This window comes from Xiphias gladius, chromosome 7 (assembly GCF_016859285.1).
Source record: "Xiphias gladius isolate SHS-SW01 ecotype Sanya breed wild chromosome 7, ASM1685928v1, whole genome shotgun sequence".
Classification (NCBI taxonomy): Eukaryota; Metazoa; Chordata; class Actinopteri; order Istiophoriformes; family Xiphiidae; genus Xiphias; species Xiphias gladius.
This window is the reverse complement of record NC_053406.1, coordinates 20638608-20654528: the sequence shown is the minus strand read 5'-3', so window position 1 is coordinate 20654528 and position 15921 is coordinate 20638608. Positions and strand designations below refer to the sequence as shown.

General features: G+C 44.2%; 2 protein-coding genes across 2 annotated transcripts; one reads left to right on the top strand and one right to left on the bottom strand.

Annotated features, from left to right (window-relative positions):
- Positions 1 to 2703: 2703 nt before the first annotated feature.
- LOC120792210 (vacuolar protein sorting-associated protein 37D-like) lies at positions 2704 to 4461 on the bottom strand. Its single transcript, XM_040131285.1, has 4 exons — positions 4351 to 4461; positions 3603 to 3774; positions 3414 to 3487; positions 2704 to 3117 (listed from the first exon to the last, which is right to left on the bottom strand). Exons 1-4 carry the CDS (start codon positions 4459 to 4461, stop codon positions 2704 to 2706), a joined length of 771 nt encoding a protein of 256 aa, XP_039987219.1.
- A 2519-nt stretch (positions 4462 to 6980) lies between these two features.
- Positions 6981 to 15553, top strand: camkk1b (calcium/calmodulin-dependent protein kinase kinase 1, alpha b). Its single transcript, XM_040131170.1, has 16 exons — positions 6981 to 7235; positions 7324 to 7371; positions 7473 to 7526; positions 7618 to 7669; positions 7824 to 7960; positions 8617 to 8653; positions 8767 to 8788; positions 8934 to 9022; positions 9778 to 9977; positions 10150 to 10203; positions 10305 to 10378; positions 11649 to 11736; positions 11830 to 11958; positions 12641 to 12744; positions 14956 to 15006; positions 15372 to 15553. The coding sequence occupies exons 1-16, from the start codon at positions 6981 to 6983 to the stop codon at positions 15451 to 15453; spliced, it is 1476 nt and encodes a 491-aa protein (XP_039987104.1). The 3' UTR covers positions 15454 to 15553.
- Positions 15554 to 15921: the final 368 nt, after the last annotated feature.

Genomic DNA, 15921 nt, shown 5'->3' with positions numbered 1-15921 from the left:
AATTTCCAATCCGCTGCTCCGGTTTCGGGGTCCTGGTATTGTTCAACGCAGGCTGGCACTGTACGGACTCGGCCCGACTTCGGCCCCTGAATCGGTCGCCCCAGACTCATTTCTGGAGAATCGGGCCGAACTCGTTGGAGATGCTGTTTGAATCGTCCAGCACCTGCAGCTCCGTGTTATTCTTCCTTTCTTTTCTTTTCTTTTCTTTTTTTCCCATCCTACAGCGTACAGTGTGAGCAGAGACGTCGCAGGTTTCTGGCCACGCAGGAGGACCGATCCAAACGCGTAGCGTGAGTCTTAGTCTCGCACGTGTGATAAAGTCCGGGACGCGTCCGGGACGCTGAGTAGGACAGAGCCGTTGTTGGTCTCATTAGTGACACCTGTGCTTTTCCCATTATCCCAGGTCAAAATGTCTGCTGCGCAAAAAGGCCTATTTACTGAGTAAATTCAGGTATGGATGGGGTCAGTCAGTGGTTCCTTTAAGCACAGAAACGGACTGTTTGTTTGTTTGTTTGTTTTTAGATGGTCTTGGTTGGGTCTACTAATGTCTTACTGCATGTGAAACTTTTCCTGTTTTATGACAATGCGAAAAAAAAATCCACACTTTTATTATATGCATATTTCGGAATTAGGGGTTGCAGCTGATTTTTTTTTTTTTACAACTAACGACTCAGTCTTTTGCTCTTTAAAATGTCAGAACAAAAGTTTTAGATGACTAGCGCCAAAATAACCCGAAAATATCCAGTTGACTTTTCACGCAAGACAAAGAAAATCAGCAAATCCTCACAACTGAGAACCTGCAACTAGCGCATATACTCTTTTTGGAAGAAAAGGGGCTGAAATGATTAATCAAGTACCAAAATGGTACATTTAGGTAACACAATTTTTAGGTTTTGCACTGGAAAATAATCATTTTAATACCAAAAACACCACAATTTTTTTTTTTAATACTATGTAATATGTGGATGATACATAATATATAGATAACCAAGTTTGGATTTGTTCTCCAGGTGCATCACACAATTTAAAAACAGGACACATTTCACAAATGAGATAAAGGCATGAATGAAATAAACCAAAAACATATCCATTCGTGGTTTTTTTTGTCTGTTTGAAAGGGCAGATTCAAAAAAAACAAAAAAAACAAAACACTGACCCCCATTTGTACACAATGACCCCCAGCCCACCCCACATCACTCCGTACCTGCTCTACTAACCAGTGCTGTTACAGATACTCTGCCGCATAATCCCCTTCTACACGAGAGCTTTCGGGGGGAAAGAGAGAAGATGAAACTCCCCCCCAACTCTGACAGGTGACAGGGCAACACAATGCTTCCCGGGCAGGATTTTTATAACGGCCACGTTTTAGGAACGTGGTCTTCGGTCAGAAAACGCTTGTTGTGTGCAGCAGTTTAATGGTACAGAGCTTATGAAATATATTTTTCAGCATAGGGCAGCTGTGTTGCAGCATTTTAATAACCGTTGACAATTAAATAGTGTGTATAGGAACTCATGAAAAGGGATCTTGGCCTGTCCCTGTGCCAAAATAACCAGGTTTTCTCCACCGAACAATGCGGAGACGCGGAGGTGAATGGGGCGAGAAGCACAAAACAACCGGCTGACAGACAAGAAAATTGCCCAGTTTGAGTCTTGTGGGACAAAAGAGGCCGCTGACAAAGATGAAACTGAAGTCTGCGGTGTAACACGAGCCTCTGAAACACGCCCCACCTCGCTAACCATCCCCTGTCGCGCCATCGGGGTTTCTCCGCGGCCGAATCGGTGCGGCGAGCTTTCCCGGGCCACGCGGCCCTCTGGCTAACCCCTCGCGAGCGCCCAGGTCGCGAGTCGATGGGTCGATTAATCACAAGGTCGCCCCCCTTGGACTTCGATCGAAAGGCGTGCTGGTAAACGTTAGGATGAAGAGGGGAGCCGGCGAAGCGGAGTTCGTGGTCCGCTGCCGGCCTTGGCAGGAGTCTCCGCGCGCCAACGACCAGATATCGGGTGTCGGCGAGCAGTTCGGGTTCACCGAGCCGTCACCCGAGCAAACGCGCGTCTGCTCCCAACGGACGCGACGACACGCGCGTTTCGAGCTCTAGTGCAGTCAGCCGTCCGCGGTCCGCAGTGTCGTTTGTCCCCCGGGGGTCCTCGGGGCGGAACGAGTTCTCGCGCTCACAGGAACAAACGCATAAACATCTGGGGGGGGGGGGTCAGTTGAGAAACCCTTCACTGTGTGTGTGTGTGTGTGTGTGTGTGTGTGTGTGTGTGTGTGTGTGTGTGTGTGCGCGTGCGATACGTCACCTCGGCAAAAAAGACAAAACCCAGCGGCGACTGATGATGGAGTTCGCACCGCTGGTTCCATTCAGTTCTCTGGTGTAGAAGCTCCTACAGATCAGTGACCACATGTACTTTGCAGCAATTAAGTTCAATCATGGACCAGTTTTTTGTTTTTTGTTTTTTTCCCCGCGTTGTTCATTCGGGGGCCAAAGCTTTTTTGTTTTACAGGTGCAGTGGAAACACGTTTTTAAAGTTTTTTTCGTTTTAATTTCACTTTTAACTGTTTTTTTTTAGGATTGTGGGACAGATTAGATTTTCCTATTAGCGAGTTGCCTCACTCAAAGACTCATAAACTCATAAAATGCTCTGTGCTGCAAAACTAAATATATAACTGATAGATGTTCTGCACCGAGTAATGCTACGAGGTCTTCATCGCGGCGCCTGTCGATGCCTCCTCTGCCGCACCCCCAGCGGCTTGAGACGCTCGGGTGCCGTCGGCCATTTGGGTCCGCGTCCGAGCCCTCCCGGGCGAGGGGACTCGCCGTGGTCCACACAAAGTGGCAAAGGCGGCAGGCGGCGGGCAGTGTTGGCGAGGTCGCCGAAGGGCAGGGACGGCGGGCGGCAGCCCGGGGGCGAGGCGACGACCGCGGTGGGACCGCGGACGGGCTGGCAGGGAGAGCCCGCCGGGAAAGCCCGATCCTTGGGGCGAGCGCCGAGTCGAATCGCCTCCTGGAGCTTCCTCACCAGGATCAACCGGCTGTGGTGGCGTTTCCGCGAGCTGAGGAAACCGTCCAGGAAATCCGCCAGCGGCGTTTCCCCCTCGGCAAAGCTCTGAAACAGCAGCTGTTGGCAGAGAGATCTCATTGTTTTCCATCGCCAGATCAGACCTCCCCTCTGCTCCTGATACTTGATGTCGGCATTGGCTTTGTTAAGTGCGAAAAAAACTAGGCTGGCGTGTTTTATTTATGCACTTCTCTCTCCTGTCCCCTGATCTGGATCATTTTTCTTAAGCACCATCTCATCGTCTGCCGAGACAACTTATTACCAAGTCATCCAACAGATGCTGTATGGTAACACTATTTATTAAGTTTAATAGAGTAAAAGACTATGGAGGTTTTTAAAAAGAAGAGCATCCTCACCTCACACTCCTCCTCTGCGCGATTGACGTTTTTCAGGAGACACAGCTGTTCACAGTGGACACTGTATTTTCCTGCTACAAATGAGGCAGGGAAAAAAAAAAACCCAAAAACTGACCAAACAGAGGAAAATGGCGATGCAGGTGTAGGACAGCCAGGATAAAATATATCAGAATAAATGTCCAAACTCACCGAGTTGTTCTTGTTTGGCCCGAATGACGCCTCTGAGTCGGTCCAGCTCCCTGTACTTCACTGCAAGTAGCAGCCTGGCGTCCCCGAACTTGGGGCTTTGGGAGAGACTGGCTTCTGCCAATCTCCGATTTGAAACCAGCATCTTCTCCGCGGCCCTCTGCAGCGCCTGGAACTGGAATTGACCGCACATGGTTTAACGCCCCTGCAGACTGAGTTAAAAGGGTTAAACACGTGCGAAACACGCACACACACACACACACACACACAGTTTTGTCTAGTCATCAATAGGAGCTCCGGCTCCACGGAAACAGCTTTTTAAATGCGGACAGTGAAGCCAAGTAACGGAACAGTACAGTAATGACCTGTCTTTTTTACATTTACTGTGACTTCACTTTACTCTGTATGGTCACGCACAGTATATGAACACACGCGTTTACACGTGTGATATGAATTCATTCATGTTTAAAGCAATTTGAAAATGTGTTTCCCAATATATTCGAATGCGTTCACCACTTTTCTACATATATGCCAATATATTAGGCTACGTTTCCGTTTTGTTTGACGGAAGGGACAAGAAGTTATTTAATTTCCATATATTCAAAATAGTTTGGATTTTGTTTTTGTTTTTTTTCTGCAAAGTTAAGTTACTTGTGTTAAGAGCGGGAGGCTCACCTGATCATCCGGAATCTGATTTGATATATATATTGTTTTTTTGTTTTTTGTTGTTGTCCCTCTGTCAAATACTCACCTTCTCACTGCACCGGACGATGCGTTTCAGTTCGTCTTCATCCTCGAGCAGCTCGCGCAGCTCTCTGGTCCTACAGCCCCGAAACTGGAGGAGCTGCACCGGCAGAGACATGACGGCCGTCCCTGCCCCGGTTCGTCGGAGCCCCGACGGTACCCGACGCATCCCGCTGGGGCTCAGGGTGAGCCGTAGATGCTGCGTTCAGGGGCTGTCTGGAAAAACTCGCGGTATAGACGAGCAGAGCGCAGCGTGCGCGACCCTGAGCGGTGGCATCTGTTAGGTTTCGTGTTTTCAGTGTGTTTCCCCGAGATATATCACATCTTTTGGAAAAAATTAGGCTGACGGTAGTCTGCAGCTGTATTGATAAATCAATTCACATGAGCTTTATGTTGCTTTGCATTTTCACTGAATAGCACGAACTGCAGTCAGAGACGTGGACGGATTATGAGAGTATGGGCCCCTTGGCACAGACGGGGGAAAGGCCACCAGCCCCCTCCACATAAGACCCCCAGACTTAAAGTTGTGTCTCTTTGTGGTCATTTTGATTCTTTTTGAAGACACTTTGTGTCTCTTTGTGGTTGTTTTGCCTTTTTCTTTTTTAGGAGGGTTTTTCCATGTTTTTGTGGACATATTTTTTCTTTTCACTGAGCTCTAGGACTTTTAAACAAAAAAAACAAAAAAATTAACTGACACCTATACAGAGGGTGTGGCCCAGGGGCCCCCTGACCTCTCAGGCCCCTGTCTTTTCGGTCATCCATCCATGGTCATAGGCTGTAACTATCAATTGGTCTAGTTTTTATCATTTCTCCTTTACAGCGTTTAATTTTGTCATTTGATATTAGGGTTGTAACCAACTATCTAACGCGTGTTCTTGACAGACTGTCTCGGAGCCGGGACCCTGGGTTTGTGGCCATGTGCATCTCTCCTGGTGTCCAGCGCTGTCCCGCGAGTGTTTTGTCCTGTACGGGCCGGGGTGGAGCCTGGCAGAGTCAACACAGCCTCCCTACGCAGGTGACGGCCGCCCGGCCTCCCTCAGAATAACTCTGCCTCGGCTATATGTGGCCTCAGTTAATCCCTAAGACGGTCGCTGCCGACGTCCCTCCCTGCTCCTCAGTGAAAGTCCAGCACTCAGACATGAAGGAGTTGCCCCTCCTGAGAACAGCGGGACAACATGCGGATTAACCACAACTGCCCTCAACACAAGACACCTCCACCTTGTGAGTACAGTCAACAATTTACCTCATATTTTAACCTTGCACAGTATTTTGTTTGTGTGATATTTTAAAGGGGATCCAGATGAATAGTAGGCTTTCAAATCTGTTTATCAGTTTTAATATGCCATTTTTTTTAGCTTCATATATTGCAAAGGCATAGATTCTTTTGAAAATATATGTACACACTGTGTCAGTCTTGTTTATTGTGTAAGTATTTAGAGTTTACTAGCCTGTTAAAGCTTTCTACTGTTACATAAGAAGCTTTTCAGTTCTCCGTATTGTAGGCAACAGTGAGTCGTGGTGAACGTTATCTGCTGCCAGACTGTTGTAAGAGGATGAGATTTCTAATTTCCTGTGTCTTTGTCTTTGTCTCTGTTCACCTTAATTAATATAACACTGAGGCTCGTGCCATCTGTTTAAAAAAAAAAAAAAATGTAAGGAAGAAACAACAGATAGTTTTCAAGCTCCAGTCTGCAGTTTGGTAGCCAAGACACATGAAATATACAGAATACAAGAGATTTCTATTCATTACTATTTCAAAATGTGAAGTCAAGTCAGTGGTTCAGCTTACGAACCGTTAACAATATTTCGGTGTGGATATGTGGATTGTAGAAAGAAGTAACTACACAAACAGTGAAAAGTAGTTCCAAAAGGGTTTAAAGTTTTCCGGCTGGCTGACAAACGGTGTATCAGATAGAAAGGTTATAATGCCTTAATTTTACACGTTTTAAGGGAACGTTAACCATATCAAATCCCACAAAGAGTCAAAAGCTCGGACGGCAGTTAGTGCCGCTAAGCTAGGCTAGTTATTTATAGCCCGAACAGCTTTTGTTTTCTTCTTCTTCATCATGAGGTTTAGCACCTACGCAATTTGTTATGTGGCTCTGTTGGGTGGAACGGACCTTTCTACAGCAGAAATTTGACTTGGTAGGAAAAGCTCGACTGTATAGGACACCTGAATGTCCGGGACACTTAACAGAACGGAGCCCCTGGACATATTGTTAGTAACCCCTACGTCTTTCAGACTGACTCCCTGTCTTTCAGCCAGCCAGTGGTTTTCATTCATGCGGTATGGTGTGAGGATTGTGTTCGCAGAGGGCTGAGACTTGACAGAGGAATCTCCCAAGTCAACGTGGAAACTCAACTCATATTATGAGTTTGTTTTCTTGCATGAAAAAAGGTCACTATTTGGTAGGTGACTCTCAGGCTTGGGAGTCTGGATTTTGTGTCCTCATATATGTGGAAAAAAAAAAAGAAAGCCAGCTTAGTGGGACAAGTTTTTAACCCCTGCAAAACCAGCTGTATGGTTCCTTACTGGTCAGCGTGTGTGATTTCGTGTCTTTCCGTGTCTTTCAGTGAAGTGATGCACCCTCTGGTACTCCTACCCTTCAGCTGTGAGTGAACAAGGACAAAACCGCCATGAGCGCTGACACGGTCGGCAGGGCAGAGGTGGACTCGGAGCACCAAGGCGAGCTGGCCGACTTGGTCGCAGCCATGGACGTGTCGGCGAACCGCATGACCCCGCCGAACGGCTACCGGTCCGGGGCTCCGAGGACCACCGGCTCTCACAGAGCTCGACTCTTGGACAGAAAGCTGTCTCTGCAGGAGAGAGGGAGCCGCATGGCCCGACAGCCCACCATTGAGACCAAGCGTGTGTCCATCACAGACGCTGATGTGAGGAGTCCTGCGCTGACAGAAGCGTAATTCAACATGTTACCCCTAAGATGTCTCACTGATTGAGTTCTCCCTTCACTCTCTGCAGGACTGTGTCCAGCTCAACCAGTATAAGCTGAAGAAGGAGATTGGAAAGGTGATTAATAAACGTGTAATCAGCCAATAATCCAGATGACACAGACGTGATGACCAAGGATTTTAATAAAGACATTCACGTTTGTTGGTCTTACTCCCCAGGGTTCATATGGAGTGGTTAGGCTAGCTTATAATGAAGATTCTGAACAGTACTATGTAAGTTGAAGGTCATAGATTGTGCATTTATCTTAAAAGTATTCACACGTCAGTTTGTCCAACCATTATTTTCTCTGTCTGATTTGTTCAGGCAATGAAAGTTGTTTCAAAGAAGAAGCTGATGAGGCAGTGTGGATTTTTGCGTGAGTGAAAATCTCCATATCCAGTAGCCTTCTAAATGTGTAATGAGTTTTCGTCATTCCACTGGTGATACTGTGTGTGTGTGCATGCGTGTGTGTGCGTGTGTGTGTGTGTGTGTGTGTGTGTGTGTGTGTGTGTGTGTGTGTGTGCTTTCAGGCCGCCTGCCTCCTCAGGGATCCAACTCGCAGCAGCAGGATCCCTTCCCCAAAGCCATGTTGCCTCTGGACAGAGTCTACAAGGAGATCGCCATCCTGAAGAAACTGGACCATCCTAATGTTGTTAAACTGGTGGAGGTCAGTGAGACGCCTCAGCGCTCAACAGACAGCTCTGTATAACAGCATGTTTGACAAGCATGTAAACATGCAACCGGCATGTTTTATCTAATTTGTTTAATTTAAATGATTTATTTTTAGCGATGGTTTGGCATGTTTCTGTAAGAAATATGATATGGTGATGGGATGTAGGTAAAATACGGTAGATGCTCAAGTTTTTTTGTGAATAAACAAATTCTGCAAATTAAAAAAAAGGGTGGTTTTCATAGATTCATGTTTCTAATCTATACCTGGAATTGAACAAAAGCAGAAGAGTACAACCAAAGAGATGTGAAAAGAAAATGAATTAAAGCTCTTGAAAACCCCCACAAGTTTTTTTTTTTCTTTTAATTATTGTTGTGGCTAATAAGTCCTCTGCCTAGGTTAATGGTGGTGAAGCTATACTGGGAATTATATGTTGTCACCACACTGTGTGTAGTGAGCTGAGAAGAGCTCTAATTAACCAAAACAAGTGAAATCACCTGGGTTTGTGTACCACGGGTTTGCAGGGCCCTTTAAAACCTGCAAAAGCACTATAATTATTATTCCTTTAGTACAGATAAATTACTGGAATAGTGTAAAAAAAAAAAAAAAAAAAAGGACAGAATATGAGACCCCTGAATTAACATGTCTTTCAGGTGCTTGATGATCCCGATGAAGATGGACTTCATATGGGTAAGGGACTCATTTATCCATTTTGCAGTAGCTGAATTTAGCTCCTCGTGTATCAATACAATATCAGTGCACAGGAGAGAAGTCATTAAAATGTGGTTATTTTTTTCTCCAAGCCTTCGAACTGATGACAAAAGGGTATGTTTTTTGTGCCTTCGTGTATTCTGTCAAACTCCGAGCGGCGTAGCCGGTTGGGCGTTTGACGAGCTGGCAATGCCACCATGAGATACAGCATAAATAATCAATCGCTTTTCTGCCTTCCTCCGCCGCTCATGTCGATCAGCCCGGTGATGGAGGTGCCTAAAGACGACCCTTTCACAGAGGAGCAGGCTTGCTTTTACTTCAGAGACGTCGTCCTGGGCATAGAGTACTGTAAGTTTGGAGTTAGGATTTACTTACAAATATCACTTTGTAAAATGGCATCAATTTACTGGAAGATCCCCTATTTTAACATTTATAAGCAACATGTACAACATTTAATAAATGATTATTACACTATAATGTAGTTGTGAGCAGATATAAATGTCAAATAATGTGCTTGTTGTCAGCAACTCTGACTCCTTCTGTGGACACACATAAGTGAAAGCTGCTGTATAAACAGAAAAAGAGTGACAATATAGAGAAACACAGCTATAATTATATGAAATATGTCTCAATAAGAGAAGATATAATTACTGGCAAATACTCTATATTAATAAAGGCTTAAAATGTTTTCATAGCTGTGTACAACTACATTATAGTGTGTTATAAACCATTTATTAGATATTTATATCCTTCTTGTAAATTCTAAACAGGGGAACTTAGCGTGAAGTGATAGAGTAAAAAGTTTTGATAATGCTATTTTAATTCGTTCTACACATTTATTTTGTTAAAGACACCAAAATTTGATGCCTTGAACCAGCTGAAAGTTACGTCTAATTCTACATCGCTTAATGACTGCTTTATTTATATACAGTTCCAGGCATGTTGAACATGTTGTACCATTAAGGACGAAGAAACTTCACTGTTCCTTTTCATTGCAACAATGTACTGCCACAGTTCCACCAAAGTGCACCGCAGTTCCTCGTGGCTGCTCTTAAAACCGCTGCCGAGCTGACATCTCTTGTCGTAACACTTGCTTTGTCCAGTACACTACCACAAGATCATCCACAGAGACATCAAACCGTCCAACCTGCTGCTGGGCGACGACGGTCACGTCAAGATCGCCGACTTCGGTGTGAGCAACGAGTTTGAGGGGACGGACGCCCTCCTGTCGAGCACGGCGGGGACACCGGCCTTCATGGCCCCCGAGATGATGTCTGAACACGAGCAGAGCTTCAGCGGGAAGGTGAGACAAGGCGTCTTCCGCCGGTGCGGTGGAGAACACACAGTGCCAATCGCTGAATCACACGTGTTTTAGCTGTGACTCATCCTATCAGAGAAATTATCAAGAAATTTCGTCCAACCTCCCACTGAGAGCTTTTCAGTAATGACACATAATTGGTGTGTTTGTTTACCAGGCATTAGACGTGTGGGCAATGGGAGTCACACTGTACTGTTTTGTCTTTGGGAAGGTAAGCAAGTTCGCAGCAAAACGCATGTAGAGTAAGAAGCCAGATCAACATTTCATTTTTTAACATTTCAGTTATTTTAATTTTGGTTTGTCCTGTTCCAGTGCCCTTTTTATGATGAATACATCATCTCTCTGCACAACAAAATCAAGAACAAACCCGTGGACTTTCCAGAGACGTAAGCAAACATCAGGAAACATTTAGAGAACAGAATAGCTAATAATTATCACTTGTTATGTAATAGGATTCGTGTAGCTACAACATAATATCAGCCTGGGTTCAAACCATAGACTCTAAGACTACTGTAGTCTAAGTAGGTCTCCAGAGGGCAGATGACAGCATCTGGCACCAAGCGACTTTGCAAAGGTGTTAAAGTAGACGCGAATATTACAATATTCTTTACAGACTAGCTTTAAAAAAGATCTTTCTTAATTTGAAAGGAAAAAAAATGATGAAATACCCACATATATTGTTGGTGGAAGTGGAGAGTTATAATGGTAATTGTAATAAAAGCAGCAAACGAACTTGCAGTTTCTGTTCCCTATCCGCTGATTTTGTATTTCTGTTCCATGTCCTATGGTGATAGCCACTGTAATATACTATATATCAGCGGTACTAGTCGCAGGCATCCACTTGCAAAATGTCCATGGTGCCATGGGTCCAGGAAGGTTGGATTAAGCAAGTGATATTTAAGCTCTTGAACTAGTGGCAAGTGGCAACTTCACTGTGTTTCCAAATCCTAGATGTCCAGAGTTTCCTTTTTTTGTTCTGTATACATAGTTGATTCACAATGATTCCACCGCCTGGTCTTGTGTTATTGATTTTACAACTATTGTGCAGGTAGCTTGATATGATAACTCGGCTGGTTCAGTTTTGTGGTTCTGACACTGTGGAGAAACAGTTTGGTGGAAAATGAGCCGAGCTTGTCTGCATGCTTCATAATGGTCGGCTGAGTCTCTGAAAAGTGTGGAGACCGGTCCTGGCTTTGCTCGGATGCAGTGTGAATGAGTGTTCCTGAGTCTACTCATCTTTAAGTGCACGTTTTCACCATCAACCTCGCCATTCTTTGCATTGGCCATATTTCAAAGTGCGATTTCACTTTTTTCAACCTTGGCTTCTACCTCTGAAAACAAGCCTACTCGACGTGGCTACTGGCGTCTGGTAAAGCACGTTCACAATAGCTTCGAAAACCAGAAATCGTTGCAATGCAATGCACAAGAAAACAAATAGAATAAATAAATAATGCTATCAGTTGCATCAGTGTTTGACATTAAAAATGTCTGTTTGAAGTAAAAGTGTCTGCTGTGAAAAAGTTTCATTCCACATTTTTCCTCCTGATCCTGTCCCAGGATGAAAAATGTACCCACACCCAGGTTATGTAACCGCAGCCCAAAACATATGTATCTGTAAAAATGTAAAATGATTTTGCCATTTTTCTTTTTTCACAGGCCATTTATTACTAATGACCTGAAGGAGCTCATTGGACGGATGCTGGATAAAAACCCTGAAACAAGAATCACCATCCCAGTAATTAAGGTCACAGAAAAGACAAATTACTACATTGGGTTAAATAACACCAATCTGTGTTCGTTTTTCATATCGAAGGTGTAATTGAGTGTGTCGTTACAGCTGCATCCGTGGGTGACACAGAACGGCTCGAACCCTCTCCCGCTGGAGGAGGAGCACTGCACGGCGGTGGAGGTCACCGAGGAGGAGGTGCAGAACAGCGTCACACTCATCCCCAGCCTTTCCGCCGTGGTGAGTCCAAAACCGTCCCTTGTGTTGCCGTTAGTTAGCATTTCAAAGGCCGCACTGCCCCAAACTGGCTGCTGGTTTGAGCGTTCCAATGGAAATATCTCAGGTGCAACATTCACAATTTGCTCCGTTCAGCTGACTGCGTGAAGGCTTCCCTTACGATCCCCTTTCCCTCTGTCGCCTTATGAGTCAGTGAATGTCCTACTAACAAACTGGGACAAGATTGTTTTTTGTCGTTTACATCTGCAAAACTCTTGCCCTTGAATCTCAAAACATATAGGGGTGCTTAACGTTTGAAAATATAATTCAAAGTCACAAGAAATCGGTGAGGTACCGTTAAATCTTGGCAGGCAGGACAGAAACAGACGTAAGAGTGCTTCGTAGAGGACACAAAAAATACCATTTTGTTGACCATGCTGCCTGTGAAGTTGTGGCACTGCAATATTTATATGACAGGATGGGTGAAGGGGACATTAATAAACAATCTATGATGGTATTAGATAAATGAAAACTATGAAGGTCAACCACTCAACAGTTCAGTTCACCAGAAATTGAAATAAACAGGATTTTCGATGGGATTTCAAAATAATAATGAAAAACAAAACAGATTTTGAGATTTTAAAGTGTATATTTTGGCAACGTGAAAATGTCTTTTCGCTGAGACTCTCTCTGATGTCCGTTGCAGATTCTTGTGAAGTCCATGCTGAGGAAGCGGTCTTTCAGTAATCCCTTTGAGTGTCAGGTCAGACGGGCTGAGAGGTCCATGTCTGCCCCTGGAGGTCTACTTACGTAAGTAGCCTGTCCTGTAAATCCTGCCTGCTCCGCTCCGCTGAACTGCCAGCTCTGCGATTAGGCCTCCAACAACACAAAGCGGCGAGCAGACGCTTGGATAAAAATAGATCAGTCGGTTACTGACCTTATACGCGTGGTGCGTCTCTCACCTGTAAAACACGTTAAACGTATCTAGACCATGAATCTTTGAATACTGACTAGCTCCTATACGGTGTTTGTTTTGTTTTGGTCCTTGTATTAGTTGCACACTCAGGCGGATAAAACCATTTGTCCTCCCCTGCTAAGATAAATGGAACCCCCCCGCGGCAGCAGTAATAATGGCTGCACTGCTTTCGTTTTCCATTAACAAGCCGGTTCCTGTCTGTGTGTGTGTGGGGGGGGGGGCAGGCACAGCTAATTACACCTCCCTGTGAAGGGACGTGGAGCCGCAGCTACATCCTCCTCCACACAAACACCCACCACCGGTGCCACCGTGCACGGCGCCGCGGTCTCCCACACGATGAAATCGGATGGGATCCGGCTGTCCGTCCACCTGACACGTGCGATGCTGTATGTAAACGGTGAGATCTGAGACAACAGCAGGTGGCACTGGAAAAAAAACTGTCGCTGACCAATGGGTATGTCGACGTTGTATTTGGCGCTAAAAAAAATAAAGTCGGAGTTACGATTTTTTTCACAATTTGAGAGGCGCAGCTGGGCGCAGCTGGCTTGAAGAAGGTGATCGAAGTGTTTAGATTCGATCTTCTTGGAGGGAGGATGCATTGTGGCATTGCGTGCCAGTGATGACATATTACATAGACGTTTCCGCCCAGAGTAGTAGGGAGAATTAGATTCAAGATTAGACTTCGTATCGAAATCGGATCTCCGTCCTGAGTTTGACAGAAGTTGGGGGTCGTTATGTACGGAGACCCAAAGTGTTCAGCGAATGAATACTTAAACATGACATCATGAAATAATGTGGATGTGAATAAATAGAGACATAATATTGAATACAACAGTAAAAATGTGTTATATCAGATATTTGTTTTAAACTCAGCTCATGATTATTATTATTATTATGAAATATATTCCTCGGAGTTTATTGCAGGTTTATTAGCAGTTTTTATTTCAACATCAAAGCAAAACTGTTCAAGCAACAGCCAATTACACAACTGGCTCAGCCCTGTTTGTCCTGATCAACAGACAAAACCTTGTGATGAAAAGAAGGCATTATGTAATAAAATGGTCACTGGTCGACAGTGGCATTGTGAAATTTAGAAGAGATCGTTTTCAAATAAAAACTGGAATTAGATAAAAATAATCTACAGTAAATACAATATATAATACAGTAAACATTGTTATTGTGAAAACAAGCAGGTTGAAATAACATTTCACAATATTTAGCCGAGTTTTAAAAAAATATTGTATATTTTCACAATTATTTACTTCATAGTCTTTTTAAATTATTTAATATCAAGCACTTTGACCCTCCATATGTTCAATTGGCCCGATGAGGGCACCACAATAAAAATGACAGATTTCCTGATGGAGGCACCATCGGTAAAGTTTCACATGCTGAAGCTTAAAGGAACTGGCACTTTGGAAATACGTTTATTCGCTTTCTTTCCCGAGACTCGGATGAGAAGATTGACGCCACTTTTTATATCTGCGCAGTGAATATGAAGCAAAAGCGGCCAGCGGCCTGTTAGCTTAGCTTAGCATAAGGACCGGAAACAGCTTAGCCCGGCTCTGTCCAAAGGCAACAAAATCTAAAGCTCACTAATTAACATGGTTTATCTCTTTTGGTTTTTGTTTTGTTTTTTTATTTCCTGCAAAAAAAAACATAGGGTATAATCACAGATTGCACAGATTAAAGAAATGAGATATACTGTAGCCTTTAGTGTTAACCAGCCAGCTTATGAGGTGCTGGTGGGTGGATTTAATCACCTTTAAACAGAGCGAGGCTGGCCGTTTCCCACCTGTTTACAGTTTCTATGCTAAGCTAAGATAGCTGGATATATTATAGCTGGATATTTACTGTAAAAACGGTAAACAATTTTCTTATCTAACTCTGCAAAGAAGTGGGAATAAGCTTATTTCCCTAAATGTCTGACTATTCCTTTAAAGTGCTACAGTCCTGCTCCGATCGAATCTGTGCTTATCATTAACCGTGTTGACAGCCAACGGAGTAAACATTCTGGCCTCTTACATTACATCTCCTTCTTGCAGTGGTTCTTGGGGCTTATTGGGGTCTTCGCCTCACCTTCATCCTTCCTTGAGGTAAATTTTTTAAAAAGTGTTTAGGCTGAGCTCGCATGCTCCGCGCCCAGCACAGCTCATCAGTTATTCGTTCAACCTTAAGAGGATTTAAGAGAGAGACGAGACAGCGCCAAGCCCTCAACAACGAGCTGTACCTAAAATAAATGGAGACACACGGACACACACACACACACACACAGGGTTGTTGTCGGGCGCTTGGTGTTTCCTGTTTGTCTCGTGTCCTCTTGAGTTGTTGTGGATAAAAAGCGATGAGCTTTGCTGTGGAGGACATGTGCTCATTGACATTTTCAGTCTGGATGTTACCCCCACCCCTCACCCCTTTTCCTCCTGCCTTCAACAACATGATCGAGCGTTTTTGCCCACAGGAAAGTCAGCAACGAGGGGAGCAGAGAAGGAGAGTTGGAGGACCTCTATGAAGTTGACACATTTACAGAGTGTACAGATTAAATTCACACATGCGCTGACACAGATTAAATTAAAGTTTTAAAGTTTTTCTCCTGCTCTTGCATCACGCTTTTGCTCACTTTAGTGCAAAAAAACAGCTCTGGGATATATTGATTATTAAAAAGGTGGCTAGTGCATTAAACACATACAGTGATAGCATGTAAAATTAGATTTTATTCTGTCCACTCTGTCTGTTGGCTGTTCTGTTCAAATTTACATTACATATGGCACGATTGAGGGCATATGTTGTTCATGAATGTACCGTCATTTATTTACTTTGGATTGTTCTTTAAAATGTAAATGTGCTCCATACAGAAGATATTTTTACATTTTCCTACAGCGGTTGAAGATAATAAAAGGTCGAATTTGAAACAGTGACTTTGAATGATTGCAGAAAAGGCCACTGATGTGTTTGTGTAACCGTGATTTCTATTACATGCGGCACCACAGCGGTATTGCTGAAACACTAGA